Consider the following 20,085-nt stretch of genomic DNA (forward strand, 5'->3'; position numbering starts at 1 on the left):
GGAGGGAAAAGGAAAAAAGGAACGAGGATAAATGAAAAGGAAAAGGAAATATATTTTTTCTCTAATTTTTGCCGATTTTTATTAAGTTTATTGGGACAAATTTTATTCTCTGAATTCAAGTTTAAATCTTGTTAATAGTTTGAAAAAGCTTCCAATTAATTTAATTAATTTATACAGGGTTTCCTTTTGAACTTAATTAAATAAATTATTTTTAATACATTATTTAATTATTTTTTGGCTACGGTAAAACTCTAGACGTGAGGGAAAACAATGTTATCCAGGACAATGATTGTTGTGCTTTTCGCGATATCATTAATTGTGGTTTCTTGTAAAAAGCACGTGATAGGTCGTAATTATCATGATATATCACCATGATTTTTTTAGGATTTTTCTTCTATTTTTTCATTTTTTGAATTAGCACGATATTTATCGAACCAAAGTGTACAATATGTCACAATTATCGGCATGTATGACCATCATTTTTTTATTTTCTTTCTTTTTTAAAACTTTTGAATTATCACGATAGTTATCGAAACAAATCACGGTTTATCGTCACGTAAAAAATCTAGTAAGAGCAACTCCAATAGCTCCCCATCCAAACTTGCCATCTCTTTTTTTTGGTAAAATCTAAAAAAATGACTCCAACAGTTTGGCATCTGGGTTTTCAAATTTTAGCAATTTGCCCTATCTTCTCGTTTGCGCGCATATATAAGAGACGAGGTTTCACTTGACATGTAGAAAAGTATAAAGCTGGATTTCTCGCGCGCCTTCGCCATGAACTTTCAGCGCACGCGTTTTTTCATGTGCCGACGCATCTCCTCGCGTCCCGGCATCGCGACGCCACCGTCGCCATCCCCTGACGCTGCCGCCTCCGCCGCCCCGTCGCCCTGCCGCTATCGCCCGCACGCGCGCCACCTCGGCGCGGCCCACCTATGGAATCATCATCCAGATTTATATTAGCGTCATATTTACATTTATTTTAAACACGTTTGTTACCACTGCATTGTGTATGGCATTTTTCAAGTCTATATTTATCACACCGAGGAATGACAACTTAAAGTAATAATCACAACAACAATTTAGAACTTTAAATATTCGCATAACGACAAATAACAACTAAAAATATAGATCCATTTAACTAAAAAGAACTAAAACAGGTAAAGTAAATTTGATTTGCCAATCGTCGAGCGATAATCTTCTGCTGCATGGTCTCGTAGTACTGCTTCTGCAGCGGGGTGAGAGAGCTCATGTTCACCGACATGATTTCGTTCTCCTCTCTCAATAATTCCGATTCAGCTTTTTTTTCTTCAATTGACGGTCGCTTCTTCTCTATCTCCAGTGAAACCAAGAACCTCTCATCTTTCTTCTTCTCTCTCTACATCAAAAGCCTCCTTCTTAGCCCACATTCTATCAAGAGCCTCCATGCAAGCTTCATCCCCTCCTCGCTTAAGAGCTTCTTTTGCCTTCTTCACACCTTGTGGCTTTTTTCTTTCTTCCGGGTGCGACAGCTGCAATCTCTTCTTCAGTGTTTGCGTCTTCTACATTTGTTGGAGTCGAGTCTACGTTGACTTTTTGTTTTTTATTGCTTGTTTGCATCTCTTGCTCGGCAATTTCAACCATCCTTGCTTTCCACTTGTCTTCATCCTTCAATTTGGTCCAACATGGTATAAGAGTAAATGCCTTATTGTCCTGGTCTAATCCCTTGTACAGCTCACATGCGTCTGAAATCTGTAGATGTTAAATAGTCAATGTATCTATACATTGAAATAAACAACTTACAAAACCAACGATTACTAAAACAAACCTCGTCGTGTATAGTCTTTTCACTTTGATGCCGCCGTTCAATCGAATCGTAACATGAACAAAACTTGTTAACTTGAGCCTGAATTGTCAGCCACCTATGCATAGCGGAACTCTCTGTCCTGACTTCTGTTGTTGTTTTGTTTGTCTCAAAGTAAGCATGAACTCTGCTCCAAAACGTGGAACGAGATTGATTGGCACCAGTTATGGGATTTTTGCTCACATTCAACCAAGCAGAGCATATAACTTCATCCTCCTTCTGACTAAAATTTTTTGTCCTCTTTGCCACTCCCTTTTTTATACGACGGGGTTGCACAACTGGACTATGCAGCACTCCTTGTGGTTCAGCTTCAGAAGGAATGTCATTTGTTACATGAGTTTCATCATTCATCGGGATTGTGATGTCGTCCAAACCAGTAACTTTGGCACCATCTCCTGTCAGCAAGTCTACAAACGATGAGGATCCTTCCATTCGAACGATTCTACAAAAAGTGATTAATTAAGATTTAACGTAAGCAACACATCTAGCTGAAGCGAATAAAAAAAGAGAAGCAAATGTACCTTTTCGAAGGAGGCACGAGACGAGGCAAGGGGCAGCGAGGCGCAGGACGGTGCACGGGCGGCGCGGTGCGGCGTGGATGGCGCGGGCGGCAACGGGCGGCCCCGGGGGCGCGACGAGGGGACGGCCGGCACAGGCGGAGCTGCACGGGGGCGCGGCCGGCGCGGATGGCGTGGTGCGGCTGTCGCGGGGGCGCGGGAGGAGCAGGTGTCGCGGCCGGCGGCGCGCGGGCGTCGCGAGGGCGCGGGCAGGCGGCAAGCGGGCGTCGCGGGGGCGCGGCCGGCGGCGCGCGGGCGTCACGGGGGCGCGGGCAGGCAGCGCGGCCGGCGACGCGTGCGGGGACGCGGGCAGGTAGCACAGCCGGCGGCGCGCGGGTGCAGGAGGGGCGGCGCGGCTGGCGGGGCGCTCAGTGCGACGAGATCGACTTCTATTGCGATCTCCTTAGCTTCCAACCGTTTTGGTTTTTGGCAAGTGAAATATCACTAGCTATTAACAATTTTTCCTATACAAACTTTCTAAAGCACTAGATTTGGGAAACTATTTTTTGCTCTAAGAGGGTGTTTTTCTGAACAAAACCACCTTCTTGGTGGGCAATGGGGTGTAGGTATTCATTTTTTTGAAAAAAATGATGTTTCCTAATTATTTTTTAAAAATATATATATATACAAATCGGACAGTAGACACTTACACACGTTTGGGATAGGGGATAGCATATTGGGCCAGTTATTGGACAACCAATAGAACCATCAGCTCCTGGCCCGTTACGGATTTGCACAAAACATTGGAACTCGATTTTTATGTCGGCTTGGGCCACGTTCGGTGTGGGAGGTGGTAAGTTAATCGCCCTCTGAACAATATAGATCAGTTCATAAGTACAGTAGCTGGGCCGGTTGGAAGAAAAGCCCACGTGTTTATTGGGCTACACGGGTGCTGTGAATGTGTATGTCCTACTGTATAAGAGACTGAGTGGTGGCAAATACCACCTACCCCACCACCACCAACTCCCTCCTATTTTTTTGAAAAAAAAAACTTCGACATATATATTAAGCCACTTTATTAACTCTACTTTAATTATATACTAATGATATTTTTAATAAGATTATGTTGTAACATATAGGTAATATGCTAGTGTATATATAGCAAGTAAGATAGAAGTGTGTCTCTCTGTGTTCTTTACGGGAGAAAGGGTGAATTGGAAAGGGGAAACCCTAGGCGGGTGTATGGCTATTACCGTTGATGACAGTTATTATAACTGCCAGAAAAACTCAATAACCGATGTATTGAACAAATGAGTAAAATTTTCTCATCTACAATATCATTAAGACATGTATAAGATCATATTGATTTAATCTTAAATAAAACATAATACTGGAAATATGATGTACACTTTAGTATTAATTTAAGCAAAATTAACAATCAACACATATGAAGTTTTACCCATCCTGGGTTCAGTATATTTTTATTAATTTGGTTTCAGAGTTTGGTATTAGTAACTATTAAGATGTAACTGGCATGGACTCTTATTCTAGTTTAAACCCTTGTATAATTTGAAGACTGAGCAGCATATTTAGTGTATAATTGAAATGTTTAATATTTAGAATAAAAGTATTTATTAGCCCTGCAACGCACAGGTCGGTGACTATTTAAATAGCTCAATGCTGTACCCAAAATATGAAAAACTATCTGAATTCCCAGTGTGCAATTGCATGGCTTCAGATAGACATCATAGGTGTATCTCACACAAAAAACCCTGCAAAGATAAGAGGCAAATTTATTTGGGTAAGACTGATGCATGTAGATCCCATAAAGCCGTGGTCAATAAGATAGCTAATTGCCTGACAGGTAGAAAGTAACAATTAAGAACTATATATGCATTTGCAGATGAAATATTTTATTTGATTCACTTAATGCTCAGTAGGTTGAGAACAATCTGACGTTTGATCTCAAGAAATAGCACCAGTAGAAACGTAAGCTAGAATGCCAATGAAATAATGGAAAAGAACCTTTGCAACATCTTGGTATGGTATATCTCCCTGCTATGATCACCATTATATTGCAAGATCCATACCTGCAAAAGCATAGACAACAACGTTGTTACTGAAAAATCGCAATACATGCGTAGAACGTAATGACATTACAGGATCTTGAAGGTTTTACGTACCGAAGGTTCTATCATAGGAGCCCGTAACAAATTCACGCCCTGTTGGTGAATAATCAATATCCATCCTGTGAAGAACTCATTTTATGTAAGAATGCCTTACCAAAATTAAGAATAGACAAAAGGTGCAGGATAATAGTATCAGTAAAAAGATCAACCGCATAGGATATGAACTTTCCACATTTATAGGATCATTTGTGGAGGACTGAATTTCACATATAAAGTATGCATTATTGATATGACCATATAAAGTATGAATTATTGCATTTACTATATTTAGAGAAAATTGTCAGTTTTGTAGGACTTATGGTATGCTTATTTAATACATTTTTGCAACAAATGAGAACTTAGCCCTTCTACATAGCATTTGAACATTATTTACCAAGGGATCAGTCTTTGCAGATATATCTATTTTAAAGAAAATGGAGTGTCATGGGGAAAAATGCTTCCAAATACTACTTACACTGCTGAAACATGTCCCTTGTGAACAACTTTGGCTTCATCCAACTTTCCAGCATGAAAGGAATAACAATGTGTATCTTCATTGCCCTAGCAGCAAAAAGCATGAGGACAAATGTCACTAAAGGATAAACAGACATACACATAGTTTTAGGTCTGCCTTATTATCTGCAAGGAAAGCTTAATAAGCTTTTCAGCTCGAGAACAATAGCATATAGCCCACATAATTCATTTGGACAGTCAGCATTATACAAGGGAACATATAGATCTTACAGCGGTGAAGTTCATAGGTTCCCTGGGGTTCCAACATATGGAGTTACACCTTGTCTACACAAGTAAAGGATACATTAGCTTCTTGATAGTTAGCAGTTATCTAAATAAGAAGATAAAAGTGATGTATACAATAAGGCGCCCAAAAAAATAAGAGGGAAAATAGTAGCTATATTTTAATACAAGCCATCCATTGTGAAGGCTATTTTTATGTTTGTATTAATAATAAAGACATGCAAAACATATTTTTTTAAGTTCTATGAACCAAATGATGCAGCACACCATCTTAACAAAGAAGAAGATGATTGCAATGATAAATTACTTTACATAAATACCATGTGAATTCCAGTATTCAGCTTCTGACCAGCATCTGTTTTTCCAAGCAGTAAATGATTTGTTACATTGATGATCTGTCTGACCCCAAACCATACCCTAATGCGCCCATCAGCTGTGTCATTATGCTTTTCATACAAATCTTTCAGTGACTGTAGCAAACCAAGCCAACTTGTCAATTGCATCAATGGAAGAGAAACATTTAATGAATAAACCGTCAAATGCATGCATGTCTATATTTAGATGGATCTTAACCTGTGCGAACAGAGCATTAAGATGTGAAATACCCAATTGACAAAACATTCGAACAAACTCCCTAACAGCTGCCACACTGAAGACACAAACAAGGGGAAGTCAACTAAAGAACTGAATACATTGAAAGTGTAGCCTGCGTGAATATTATTTTTAATTTGCGTTACTTGTTTACATTACATTGTAGATAGTATATGGATATAGATACCAATGATACCAATCCTTACTGAATTTAAGGCTTACAGCAACAAACAATATTATGCAATGTAACACTTGTTCGTAGATATTATCTCCATTCTGAAAGATTGCACTTTTGTACACGAATGTGGACAACAAAATATTGCAAGACTGAACTATTCCACAAAAAATTCTTCCTATTTAAAATCCTGCATATGGACCTTGGATGCGCTTTGAACATATTTCAGGAAAAAACCTCTTCCATATATGATAAAAGTCCTGAGAGCAAATTTGCATGTGTATGACACTGCAATTCTCTTTTATGTTGAAGTCCAAAGAAGGAAGCACATACTCTAATCAACCGAACTCTCAGATTAGAGCAGCTATTAAGAACCAAGGTAAGCACCCACCCATTTATTTGATGGAATGCCCAAGCAAAAAATTCTTAGGTCAAAATAGTGCAAGTATATCATCCTAATCATTTTAAAGCATCAGCAAAGCATTTTATCTGAAGCTGAAAATATAGAAATCCTCCAGCGTTAACCATACCTCAACTCATATAGCTCGAGCTGAAAAGCGTTCAAGCAAAATTTCAGCGAGTGCTTGCAGATGAACATAATCTAATCAACAAAAACACTCCCAAACAGTGCCCTGAATGTTGTAACGTTCAGGCCAGACAAGCTGATGATAAAGAAGCTGAACCGCAGCCACGTGGTAGCTAACAGGGGCAGTGAAACTGGGCCTTCTATTCATGAAAATTATATAGGATAAATAATTCTTTGTTGACATCAAGGCCAGCTGAAAAGAAAAGTGGGGAGAAAATATTAATTGGTACTGAACTTAAATAAGGCTGAAGATTTTTCCTTGATGCACCTAAGAAAGAAGTTTCCATAGTTCCATTGCATCCAATTAGAAGACACCATTTTGCACACGCACATCTCCTCTGACCATCCATAAACAAAATCCTTTTTCTGCTTCTTCTGAAGAAAACCTCAAAGAAAAACTATTCAGACAAAGGAAGAAGAGAAGCAGGAGCAGACAAGGGGGGGAAAACACCTTCTTGCCGAACTGGTAGCAGGAGATGGCTGTCATTTCCAACCCTTGTTGTCCAGCCCTTCATATTCTCACTGAAAGAAGGTCAGAATGATAAGGAAATCAATCATGAACTTCATCTTCCAGTATATACAAACCAAAAAAATAGAAGCTACTTACTTACAAGTTGGGTTAGCCATAACTCCAAGCTCACTAGTTGGGAGTGATAACAGAAACCTCAGTTTAAATACCGTACTAAATGTCACTGCTTACTTGCCGTCTGACACAAGATGAACCATTCTAACCAGAACCAGCGATTTTTTATATTGTAGTAAAAAAGGTTATTTAACATGTGGGATATGTGGCATACCTAATGGTTCTTCCAGCCCGAATTGATATTACATCTTCTGTGTAATTGTGGCATACCGGGCGTCGATGGCGAAGATGGGCGTAATTAAATAGTACCAAATAATATGATAAGGCCAAATCAGCTTCATAAGGTGATGATTAGTCATCGTTAAGTGTGACAGGTACCCTATCAATGCCAGCAAAGTTTAACCGGACAAATATGTATTAATGACCATCATCCAGCAGAGTGTCATCAGTCATCACCCAACAGCTGGTCTTGATCTGCACCAGTAGTAGATTTTTCCTTGATGCACCCAAAAAAGAAGTTTCAATACCTCCATTGCGTCCAATTAGAAGACACCATTTTGCACACGCACATCTCCTCTGACCATCCATCGAAAAAAACTCTCCTTTTTCAACTTCTTCTGAAGAAAACCTGAGAGAAAAAAAATATTCAGACAAAGGAGGACGAGAAGCAGGAGCAGACAAGGGGTTTCCCTGCTGCAGTGAGAGGCAGAGTTTCTCTCTCCTCCCCCGGGGTTCTCCGCCGTCGTCGTCCCGCGCTTTCCCGCAAGTACGGCGTCCCGTGCTCCCCCGCAACCTCTGCGCGGTGGTCCAGCCCCCAGCCGGAGCCGGTCGTGTAGATGTACGTCGCCCCGGCGGCCTGCGGCACGACCGCCAGCCGCTGGGAGAGGGCCGGAGGAGACGCAGCACAGACAGGTAGGGCAGGAGGGAGGCGACGGGTGGTGGGGAGCGGAGCGGAGAGGAGGGAGAGGGGATGGCGACCTCGCCGATGGGACGCAAGGACAGAGAGCGACGAGACCTACCGGTGGCGCCAAAAAAAAAGGCAAAATGAGGCCCACCACCCACCTACCGACGGGAGAGCAGCAGTAGCCAGTAGGAAGAGTTCTAGGACGAAGAGAATACACTGCTGCCACAACAGTGAAATCCGACGTGGCACCCACCGCCGGCCGCCCAGGGCGCCACCATTCTATATTCTTTTAATTGTTTCTTCCTTTTTTATCACAAGGTCCCTGCCTTGCGTACAAATTGTTTCAAAAATTTAAAACAATGTGCTTTTGTTTATTACAAGATAATTTCGAATTTAAACAAGAAACTTGGTTATCATGTCAATGGCGTTTCAAGTAATTGGCATCTGTAAGAATTTTAACAAAGTAGAAATGATTTTGTAAAATGATCCTGCAAAATCTGTATATGCAAGTATGCAACAATACGCACGGGCTATAAATACTTTTTATCATTAGTGCCAGAAGAAGAAGATTTTCTACCGTAGGATGCGATGGAGCTCAAAGCAGATTCATCGGGAAAAAAAAACATAGTGAATCAGATACTCCAACGTTGCGGAATTGCCTCCAAAACACCCAGTTGCATTACTAAACACGAAAATAAAAAACATGCTGAAGCAGATACTACTACAGAGAATTGGTAGGCTTCCCCAAGCAAACAGAGGCTGATAAAGAAAGATAACTGGTAGATGTTATTGGACACATCAGCAAAAGTTGAGGTAGATAGACAAAACTTCCTACTACTATGCATTAGTGGTCGCGTCGACGCCTGTTTGCTCAGTGGTCTGATATCATCCGCTCGATGTCATTCTTCACAGACTTGAGCACTGATTCCAAAACCCAGAAGACAACCTCCTATGGAAGCAAGCAAACGCATATCAGAAACAACAACAACAATGAATCAAGTGCAAGAAATAAGTAAAGAACAACAAGAGATTGAAGAGAAGAGAACTTTGCCTTAATAGAAATGTTGCTAACATTAGAAAGCTGCGCAGCGCCGTGCAGGGGGGGCGCGGGTGGGAGAGCAGATCCTTTCACAATGGAGACTTGCCTGAAAATTAATTAAAGGCATCAATACATCAGGTAATGATGATAGAAAGGGCCGTCGGCACATGTTCATAATCATAATGGGATTAAGATACTTGCCTACGAAGGGCATCCAGGTCACTTATGACATGAAGGGCATGCCCAATGGGAGCATATCCATGCTTGCAAGTCTGAGCAATTCTGACCAAATCAGCGGTCAACTTAAACAGCTCCTGTATTTCAGGCAAATTTCATTCAAAATGCATGTATGACAACGACAATCAAGCTTAAACGAGAATATATACAAACAAATTTTAGTTTCCAAAAAGTTTTTCAAAAACATCACATCAAATTTTTGGACACTTAAACAAAACATTAAATACATATAAACATTAAAACTAATTATACATTAAAACTAATTACACGGTTATGGAGGAAATCGAGGACATGATTAGCCATAAGTGTTACACTAACCCACATGTTCTAATGACGAATTAAGTAGGCTCAAAAGATTGTCTTACGGTTTCTGTAATTTGTTTTATAATTAGACTATGTTTGATATATATATATATATATATATATATATATAATGCTTTAGAAAAAAATATTTTGCAAACAGAACGGGCACCACGCCACCACCATGTAAAGAAAAAGCCTGAATTCTGTTTCTGCACCAAAAGTACAACGATACGCCACTTTTCACTACTATTTCGTCTGCGCTCAGCTCTTCTCTCATTTTGCTAATGGCTAATGCTAGAGCAGGACGGCGAGAGTAAAAACTAGGACATAACCTTTTTTTATTCAGGAGAATATTAATCTCAACTCATCCATTATTTAGACAACTCATCTAACAAACAGCACACAAACAATGACATCAACATGTACTGCAGCAGATATATATGCAGTAACGTAACCGAGATTTATTTACCACAAACTCTGGTGAATTTGGCTCTGGCTTAAGTGTTGTTATGACTTTTTTCGCGAGTTCAACCGAGTCTTCCACCACCGTGAGCAGCTCTTGTCGAATCTGCTCCTCTTGCTCAGAGAGAGCAGGACCAGGACCCATCCGAGACAGTACGGATCCGTAGTGAACCGCGAGGGCGTTCACCATGCCTCCGATGTCCGCCTGAAACCGAACAAAATTGTCATCCGGGCACAAGAAAAGATTGCAAATCGGATAAACATGACAAAGAGGCTGGGACTACCTCTGCAAGGAAAGGGTCATCTTGTCCCTCATACTTGGAGCACTTAGCCTTCACACCATCTCCTCTACGATAATTGCAACTCAAGCACAGCAAGGCCTTCAAAAAAAAAACAAAATACGTAGCTGATCGCATACAGGTCCATTTACAATTACAAAATATCGAGCAGAAAAAAGCTCACAAATACAAACGAAGGAAAGTAGTTTGTTCAAAAAAATAAAAAAAAACAGAAGAATGAAGCAAAACATTTCCAAAAAAAAACAAGAACATATATATCCACAAAAAAAGAAAAAAAGAAAAGAAAAGAAAAGAAACAAAAAATAAAGTAACAGATGAAAAGGGAGCAAAAAAGAAAAGATCAAACCATGCAAGCTCTCGGCCAGATTCAAATGGCATACGTAGGTGCCGACGTAGGCATGGCAAAATCGCAAGAAAAAGAAGCGCTGCCCAGAAACAAAGGAGAGTAGAGAAGCATAAGTCGATCTACCCAAGGCATGAACAGGCCACACAAGAACCAACCGGGAAGGGAAAAAAAACTACGGCCACGAGCCGCACTGCAAGAACAAGAGGATGACGAAAACGTAGTAACGTACGCCATCACTATGGCAGCGCCCCGCGATGAAGCGATCCCGGCCACGCCCATGAAGCACCAAGAAGAACAAAGCGAAGGCGCATCAAGAACACGACGCAAGAAATCTCTACCCATAAACTTCCTACACAAAAGCGGATACACATGCAAGAACCAACAGATCGATCGAGAAGAAATACACACGATCGATCGAACAAACCCACATGCAAGAACCACCCGGTTGGCCTGTGAACGACCCACGCGAGCGACGGAGCGAGAAGAACAAAGCAAGAAGAAACACGGCGAAACAGGAACACTTTGAACCAGATCTAAAGATGAAGAAACACGGCGAACCAGGAACACTATGAACCAGATCTAAAGAAAGAAGAAACACGCGACGCAAGAAGAACTCGAGGCAATAACACGGTGCAAGAAGATAAACGCTACCCGGCGACCAGCAGCCGCGTGCCCGCCGGCGTCTGGGCCGACGGACACCAGCATAGGCCGGTTCCCAGACCGGCCAAGCAGTGGTGCCGGCGGGAGAGCGGGTGCGGTGGTGCGGAGGAAAGCGCCGAGATCCATGGCAACTAGGGTTTGCTGTGGCTGGGTGCTTGGTGTCCCTGTGCCTGGGGGGTGTGCGCTTTTATAGACAGCATAGGCGGTTTCTCATGACAGTCACTTAAGTGGCTAATTAATGACGTGACGATGATCTGTCTTTAAAATTATTAATGTGTGACTGCTTGGCTTTCTCATGTCATTTTTGCAAGCGAAAATACTTTATAAATATAATTTTTATATATGTATTTTTATCGTTCTAATCGGTGAATAAACTTCAAAATTAACTCCTCAAATAGGACATATAATTTTTTGCCACGGCTATAATAATTAGTTTAACAATTTGCCAACCCACATTTTATAAACACATAGACGAATTGCCAAATGCACGAGGGGCAAATGATTAACTATCCCTAAATTTAAGGTTAAAAATTTTAAAGTATTTCTAAATTTAAGGTTAAAAATTTTAAAGTTTGGTATAAGTTTTATGACGGAGGACAAACTTGCACAGTAGTTTTTTCCTTTTGGTATGCTTAGGCTAATGCAAACTTTCAAACATCCATAATTAAACTTAGATCAACTTGAGACCCAATTAAATAGCAATCTCCGGAACAACCATAATGGAAACAACCGAGCAGAACAGTTGTTTCCAACAACAAAAGTTATACTAGAATACATCTTAAAAAATTGCCCTCCAAGAAAAAAAAAACAGTTACTAGTTACTAGACCGTGATTTTTAATGAAAAAAAGAAGTTACTGTGTGGGTTTTAAAAGATTGTTGGACTCTTATTTTGTTTCTCGACTTTGGAAGAACCAATCAAAATCAGGCTGCATTAAGTTTCCCAATTTTTTTTGGAAGACAGATCACATTGATGCGTACAGTCATATATTTGATGTATTAAATATAGTCTAATTATAAAGTAAATTTTAGATTTCGTCTGAAAACCATGAGACGAATCTTTTGAGTCTAATTAATTCGTCATTAGTACATGTTTGTTACTGTAGCACTTATGGCTAATCATGTATTAATTAGGTTTAAAAGATTCATCTCATAATTTTTCATATAACTGCGTAATTTGTTTTAATATTTATATATATTTAATACTTTATTTAGATATCTAAATATTCAACAGAATGTTTCTGGGAAAAAATTTTAGAAACAATGCCATGGGCAGCCTTTTGCTTTCCTGATTTTGCGGAAGAACAGAAGAGGAAATACTTAAAAGAAAAAAAAAACTCAAGTAGCAGTTGGGCGTTTGGTCCCACCTGTCATTGGAGGCCATCTTTCCATCTCAGGTAAAAACGAAAATCGCTGTCAGTGCCAGCTGCATAACAGATTTCACAGGGGAAGGCAGAGGGCCAGAGGGGGTCAGGTTTCATGCTCAGGCAGTCAGGCTGGTGCTACTGTACTACGGAGTACATCTTTTCTTTTCTTCTATCACCTTTTCTTGACGGGGAGGACACGCTTTATCCATCTTGTTTCTGATCATCAGAAGAATTCTAGCGATGGTATGCTTAGGCCTTGGTTAGTTTTAAAAAAATTTCCCAAAAACATCACATCAAATTTTTGGACATTTAAATCAAACATTAAATATAGGTGAACTAAAAAACTAATTGTACAACTGTAGAAGAAATTTTGAAACGAATCTTTTGTGTCTAATTAGTTCACGATTAGTCATAAGTGCTACATTAACCAACATGTGCTAATAATGGTTTAATTAGCTCAAAAAATTCGTCTCGTGGTTTCCAGCCGAACTGTGAAATTCGTTTTTTCATTCGTGTCCGAAAACTCATTCCGACATTCGATCAAACGTTCGATGTCACTGTGTCTCTCCGTATTTGAACTCTTGGAAGTCACATTTTACTCGGTGCACTATGTGATGGGGTCAGTGACTCCGTGGTGCCATATGAGGTGGCGTTGGCGGCGGCATAGATCGGCGACGGAGAATTTTTTTTATTTTTTAAATCTTTTTAATAAATAATTTTATTATTAAATTTTGAGAAAAAATATTTTCATCGTATGAACATTTTTTGCCACGATAGTTTTGATAGTGTGAGAAGCTGATGCTATCACGTGCAGGTCGGTGACGTGCTGTCACCTCAAATATTCTGCGTGATGTCGTTATTTTATCGCGCCATATTCTGCGTGACATCGTTATTTTATCACGCCATAGAAGTTTCATACGATAAAAATATTTTGCTTCAATGTTCAATAATAAAATTATTTATTAAAAAATTTTAAAAAACGACCGGACCGATGGCGGGCGGGATCGAGCAGAGCGGCTGGGTGCATGAGCCGTTCTGTCCGTGGGTCATTTTTTCGTTTTTATATTTCCTGTGCGACCCGTTGTTTTTTTTTCATGTGCGAGGAAGTGGGATGATTTTTTTCTCTATATATATATATATATTTATATTGACTAGCAAAATACCCGTACGTTGCAACGGGTTTAAAAGACTTAAAAAATTATAAAAATGCTTGATTGATCAATTCTTGTTTTAAGATTATAACTGGCTGCAAGGTTCCTTTGTGATTTTATTTTCTAGCTTATATTTCCCTGACACAGAAAAGACACGCTGTGGGGACCAAAGAGCCTTCAAATATAGCGATGAAAATCAGTGAAAACAATATTACTACCTCCGTTTCATATCGTAAAACCTTTTAGCATCCACATGAATATATATAATTTATATATATGTCTAGATTCATTAGCATCCACATAAATCAATCTAGCCAAGGCTAAAAAGTTTTACATTGTGAAATGGAGGGAGTATTATTTTCTTTTATTTTTGGAGTATTATTTTATTTTTGGAAACGGTCAAAAAAAATTTATATGTATGAATTCAACTTTTTAGTATCAGCTTCGATACAATGCTTAATTTTTTTTTAGAAAAACTAATTTTAGAAACTTTATCCGTATCAAATATGTGCATCGGATGTTGAAAGTATCAGTGTTATCAATTTTAATGATAATTTTGTTTAATTAAAATCTTTTTAGGCAATAAGCTAGTGTACATAGTAAAGGGGTTAATTAAATATATGTCATTATAAATTTGCTAGTTTTAAAATATACCAATACTATTTGACTCAATGTAAAGATATCATTATAATTTCATAACTATTCGAAATGCATTACTCCATATCCTTTTGATATATTTTTTTAAAAAAAGATGTGGACCATGTTGCCCCTCTGTGGTTCAATGTGCCATTGGTATGTACGAAGGGCAATTTGGTCAAAAATGGTATATCTAAAATAGTTCTAAAATTATAATGACATCTTTACAATTAGTCAAATAATGACATATTTCAAAACTGGCAAATTTATAATGACATGAATTTAGTTAACAAAAAAATATAGAAAGAAGTAATGTATAATATTTTTATGTGATTTATTTGCCTTAATAGTGGTAGATGTAGAATATATAGAGCATTTTCATCTACTTAAGTACCAATATATGTCGAGGCCAGCCGCTCCATTTCTTTTTTTTTTTTTGAAAGTTCACTGGGGGAGAGGGTCCCCACCTGAATTACTTAAGATTAACCAAAAACGTCGTACACCAAGTTATGCCTAGGAGGCAGAGAGATACAATCATTGCGTTAGAAGCAGACCGTTGCAAAAGCTGATTAGCGACACAGAAAACGATAAATGTAATTAGTACATGATAATTAAATATTACTTATTAAAAATTTGAAAAATAGATTTATTTGGTCTTCTAAAATAATTTATATATAAAAAATTTCTGCATGAAATATATTATTTAGTAGTTTAAAAAGTGTGCTATGGAAAAGGAGGGATAGTTCATCTTAACAAGCTGGAAACGAACGCAGCCAAAGCTAGGAGGTAGAAAGTAGAAGACAATCTGCAGGTAGGAGCAGGGAGCTAAGCTGTTACAGGCGAGAGTACAGTTTGAAGGTTGGTTAAGTGAGGACCGAGCGGTGCTCGGTTGGTCAGCCATGCGGCGCGCGAGCTGCCGGCGCAAGTTCGATCCTTGGGAATCGTAACTCGCGTCTTTCACGCGGAGATTTTCACTTCACACGCGTGCGCATCCTAAAGCCGACTGGAAGACACCTCTCCAGGCAATTAAGTTCGGTTGGATATCATCTTTCTTCAGTCTCTGCACCCATAAGCTCAGCGTTTCCAAACCTGACAGTACAATCTGGTGAATGGAAGGTTCTTTGTTGTTGAAGATGACACCATTCCTGTGTGTCCAAAGTAGCCAAAAGCAGAGAATTAGGAAGACCCTATAGTTCCTTTTCGGCAGGCCATCTGGTTTTTTGAAGCGGAAAAGATTGTCCATGGAAATGAACCTCGGGCTTATGTTTAGTACATTCCAGAAGATATGAAGCTATGGCTTGCTCAAAAAAATAGTACATTCCAGAAGGAGCAGGAGAATGGGCAGGAAAGCAGAATATGCGCGGCTGTCTCTTGTAGGTGGTTACAAATTGCACAAGAGGCTGAGCTGGTAATTTTCTTTTTGAGCAAATTTTGTCTTGTTGGCAGCCTTTCTTTTGTTGCAAGCCAGAGGAAGAACTGGGCCTTCAAGGGAGTCCTATTGCGCCAAATAAAGCTAAAATTCCTGCATTTTTCCACTGGACCTGAGAGCTGTGCATAAGCAAACTTAGTTGTCATCACCCTGCCATTGATTGCAAGCCTTTCATCTTCCTCTGCATCTCGGAGATGTATTTGAGCCAGCAGGTTTTGAAGGTTCATAAGTTCATATTCCGCTTGCTGGGTCAGCTTAGGTTGGAGATTGTTGGCTAGTCCTACCGTGACTGCATGGTTTGTGCAGTGGGAGTAAAGTGCTGACACCTGAAGCCATGTCATGCCAAAAGGCTGTTCTACATCCATTCCTGATAATGCAATTTGTAAAGGCCTGTAATTGTGGTAGAAGTTGTCGAAGATTTTTCCAGTGAATGCCAAGTTTCATGTTCTGATCTAAAGAGTGCCCGGCGTGTTCCCTCGAGATCCAGTCAGCCCTGATCGAATTTAAGTGGTACAAGTGAGACAAATCTCTTTATCAGCAGAGCTTCATTCATCTTCTTTAAAAGTCCTTTATGCCAAGCCCTCCAGCCGTCTTCGGTGTGCAAACTTTGTCCCAGGCCACAAGGCAGCGTGCTCCGGAAGCCGCTTCATTTCTTATCGGTTACTACAATTTACCACAGCTGCAACCTCTACCTTATCCATTTCTATTTCCACTGAAACTATGAAGTTCATTTAGTAGCAGCAAACATATCATCTTCGTCCAATTTTAACCGCCTTATATTCAGAATGTTGTTCTTCATACGCTGAATTCAACGTAGCATATTATATTGTCCCATTTTCAGACTTTTGATTTACCATTATGTGTGCTAATATAAGAATTGTTTAGCAAGTTAGCATCTGTATCACTTGCTGACAACATTTGCCACTGGGCTTGGGTATAGTGCTAGTATTCTAACACCAGTATTCTCATCCATTGATTTATTCTAGCACAATTATTTTCGTCAGTTGATTTAGAGTTGTATTGGCAGTATCCATAAGAAAAAATAATCTACTATATGTATAGTTTATATATATAGTTGATGTGTTAGTATAAGTAGTTTACTTAATTAGACGTATTAGCGTGTGTACTGCATGTTAACATGTGGAGTAACATGTTTGTATATGTATGGGGCTTTTGAACCGACAAGGGCAAGGCCATAGTAGTGGTTAGCATGCCCCGATAGCTGTGATGCGGTTGTGCCTTTATTTTTCTATATTACTCCCTCTGTATTTTTATTTTTTATGTTGTCCCTTTGTATTTTTATGTTGTCATATTTTTATATATGACAACGTTTGATTTTTAGGATTATGTTTGACTCTTCATTTTATTTAAAATTTATATCCAAATATGCAAAATTATAATGCATACTTAAAGTTACTATAATAATAAATTATATTATAACAAAATAATTAATAATTATATAATTTTTTTAATAAAACGAATGGTCAAACATAAATCTAAAAAGTTAACGGCGTTATATAAAAAAATATGGGAAGTATCCATTACGAAGAACTAGATGGCCTTCATCACGTCGCTGGATAAGGCTATTGAGCACGCGTGCTCGATAGATTTTGCCTATTATAAAAGGCAGTAATAATTTTGCTAGGTTTTTGGTACGTGACCGCTCATCCATTGTTCGTGTCCGAGTGGGCCGCCAGTCTGCCCGCTCATTCATCTGTCCACGCCATGTCCTCGAATTAAATTCGTGCTCAACTAAAAGCAGAATCGGTTTTGTAGCCAAAGAGGCGGTCGTGTGAGTCTATTTTGCATCTTTTTTCCGGGTGTGCATAGCTGCAAACTGAGCATCTTTTTTTCCTACCATGCATAGCTGCGGACTGACGCTCAAGACAATATATTGTAAATTTTAACACCAAAAATTTTGTCACCTAAATAAATTCTCAAAATAAATCATTGTTATGTAATTTTTGGGTAGATTATTTCGATTATTGTACAAAGTTGATGAGCAAAAATATTCACATATAAATATGTTATTTATATATAAAGTTTACAAATATTGAGGTCCAATTAATGATCGTTGATTCCCGCTAAAATTTCACAGTTTGGTGATTGGTAAATTATTTATAAAGCTGACTTAGATTACACAACATTCAAATAGATGTGGATTTGTTTGTTAATTAGATAGGAGTATATCGTACTTAATATATATATTATGTTAGCCGTAATTATGTTAAGAATTTATATTCCTTCTTCACTGTTATAAAAGGGAGTAACAATTCTGCTAGAAAATTTCCGTCCGTCCTCTGCGAGCATCGTCCGTCATCCACGAGCGCAAAACCAGCAAGTGGGTCATACGCGCAGTCGTGTCGTCCGCGTCATCCGTGTGGGTTATATCGTAATTAATATATATTATGATAGCCGTAATTATATTAAGAATTTGTATTTCTTCTCCACTATTATAAAAAGAAGCAACAATTCTGCTAGAAATTTTTCGTCTGACCTCTGCGAGCGCCGTCTGTCATCCACGAGGGCAAAACCAGCAGGTGGGCCATATGTGCAGCACGTACTGTCCGCGTCGCCCGTGTGGATCGCACGCCGTCATTTGCTTTGCCCAAGTGGGCCACACGCGAGCGCAGGGCTAGCCTCGTATGAGTGGGCCAATGCGCTATCGTCTGCGAGCGCATGATCAGGTTGATTTTGTCTCACTACATGTTGCCCAGAAACTCGAGGTGATGTATAGCTCACTGCTGTGAATCGATCTAAATTCCTGCCAATGTATAGCTCACTGTAGTGAATCATCTAAACTCTAATCAAGTTATTAATTCACTCTTAGTGATATATCTCTCAAATATGATGCTGATACCATATTAATCAATCTATCTTAACATGTAAGCATACATATTGACATATTTTCGATAGTGATTTTGTACGTATACTCCCGCTATTTCTTTTTATTTGACGTTGTTTTTTTAGTTGTATACTTTATCATTTGTCTTATTTAAAAATTATGTAATTATCAATTAATTTTTTATGATTTGATTTATATCTATATAAAGTTTAAGTATGACTTATAGTTTTTAAGAAATTTGAATAAGACGAGCGGTAAAATGTAAATCCAAAAGTTAATGGCTTTCAAAAAAAATGAAGAGAGTATATTTGGTGGTGATCACTTCCGTAATTCTTTTGACTGATGTTGAAATATGAATTAATTTTAGTTTTCTCCTATTGTAACGTACGAGCACTTTTATAGTAAAATGAAAAATACCGTTCTAGTTAGGCGTGTCACGCGTGGTCGCACATTAGCCTTTTCGAATGAACGTTGGATGCATTTTTTTCACTACTGGACGGGTCAATGCAATCTCATGAGTAGGGATGAAAACAAATGGAAAACATCTTTATCGTTTCCATTTCCATAACTCTTTCGGAATCAGAATCGAAATCGAAAATCTCGGATACGAAAACAGAATCGAATATTATCAAATATGAAAACATGATGAATACGAATAAGAGCGAATACGGTAACGGAAATTTAATGCATTATAAAAACCCTCAAACCGAGCTTTCAATTTTTTTCTAAAATAGTAGGTCAATATTTCACACATTGGCACTAATCATACCATTTTTTATCATTACAACAAAATTCATAGATCACTTTGTTAAAGATTGTCTCAGTTGTAAATAAAGGCTATAGTTTATAAATTCAAGTACTCATTTTCACTATTATTACAAAGTATATATATCATATTACAAAGCAAAGTGCACATCATATAAATTATTATGAAATAAAGTGTTAGTATACATGTTTTGACTAATTAAGATCTTAAGGTTAACTTGCTGAAGTGGGTTAGGATATTCTAGATTTATGGTATATAGGTCTACATAAACTCTAACAAAAATTCTAGAATGTTTCTAACTAGTTCCGATTTACGATCGAAGGTGTCTTTAGCATATCCGTATCCGTTTTCAAAAACTGGTCTAGAATCTATAAATATTTCGAACCGTTTTCTTCCCTCTCATGAGCGCTGGCGTTGACGCAATGCCACGGGATTGGATGTGCCACG

General features: G+C 38.7%; 3 protein-coding genes across 12 annotated transcripts; all 3 read right to left on the reverse strand.

Annotated features, from left to right (window-relative positions):
* Positions 1-697: 697 nt before the first annotated feature.
* LOC102702772 (glutathione S-transferase T3-like) lies at positions 698-2,373 on the reverse strand. Its single transcript, XM_015839545.1, has 3 exons — positions 2,362-2,373; positions 1,805-2,247; positions 698-1,728 (listed from the first exon to the last, which is right to left on the reverse strand). The coding sequence occupies exons 2-3, from the start codon at positions 2,189-2,191 to the stop codon at positions 1,447-1,449; spliced, it is 669 nt and encodes a 222-aa protein (XP_015695031.1). The 5' UTR covers positions 2,192-2,247; positions 2,362-2,373; the 3' UTR covers positions 698-1,446.
* A 1,375-nt stretch (positions 2,374-3,748) lies between these two features.
* Positions 3,749-8,211, reverse strand: LOC102706581. Of its 9 annotated transcripts, XM_015839797.2 has the most exons (12): positions 7,724-8,209; positions 7,411-7,575; positions 7,221-7,320; positions 7,065-7,135; positions 6,882-6,988; positions 5,835-5,910; positions 5,582-5,731; positions 5,250-5,303; positions 4,981-5,066; positions 4,521-4,585; positions 4,363-4,427; positions 3,749-4,109 (listed from the first exon to the last, which is right to left on the reverse strand). In XM_015839797.2, exons 4-11 carry the CDS (start codon positions 7,098-7,100, stop codon positions 4,408-4,410), a joined length of 594 nt encoding a protein of 197 aa, XP_015695283.1. In that variant the 5' UTR covers positions 7,101-7,135; positions 7,221-7,320; positions 7,411-7,575; positions 7,724-8,209; the 3' UTR covers positions 3,749-4,109; positions 4,363-4,407. The 9 variants fall into 9 exon arrangements, with proteins under 9 accessions (XP_015695283.1, XP_015695280.1, XP_015695282.1 ...); XM_015839794.2 differs by having other exon boundaries at positions 7,411-8,209; XM_015839796.2 differs by having other exon boundaries at positions 7,221-7,340; positions 7,411-8,209.
* A 423-nt stretch (positions 8,212-8,634) lies between these two features.
* On the reverse strand, positions 8,635-11,592 carry LOC107304609. Of its 2 annotated transcripts, none has more exons than XM_015839533.1 (6): positions 11,438-11,592; positions 10,426-10,521; positions 10,149-10,346; positions 9,341-9,453; positions 9,173-9,245; positions 8,635-9,049 (listed from the first exon to the last, which is right to left on the reverse strand). In XM_015839533.1, the coding sequence occupies exons 1-6, from the start codon at positions 11,570-11,572 to the stop codon at positions 8,972-8,974; spliced, it is 693 nt and encodes a 230-aa protein (XP_015695019.1). In that variant the 5' UTR covers positions 11,573-11,592; the 3' UTR covers positions 8,635-8,971. The 2 variants fall into 2 exon arrangements, with proteins under 2 accessions (XP_015695019.1, XP_015695018.1); XM_015839532.1 differs by having other exon boundaries at positions 9,152-9,245.
* Between the last annotated feature and the right edge of the window lie 8,493 nt (positions 11,593-20,085).

This window comes from Oryza brachyantha, chromosome 7 (assembly GCF_000231095.2).
Source record: "Oryza brachyantha chromosome 7, ObraRS2, whole genome shotgun sequence".
NCBI classification, from domain to species: domain Eukaryota; kingdom Viridiplantae; phylum Streptophyta; class Magnoliopsida; order Poales; family Poaceae; genus Oryza; species Oryza brachyantha.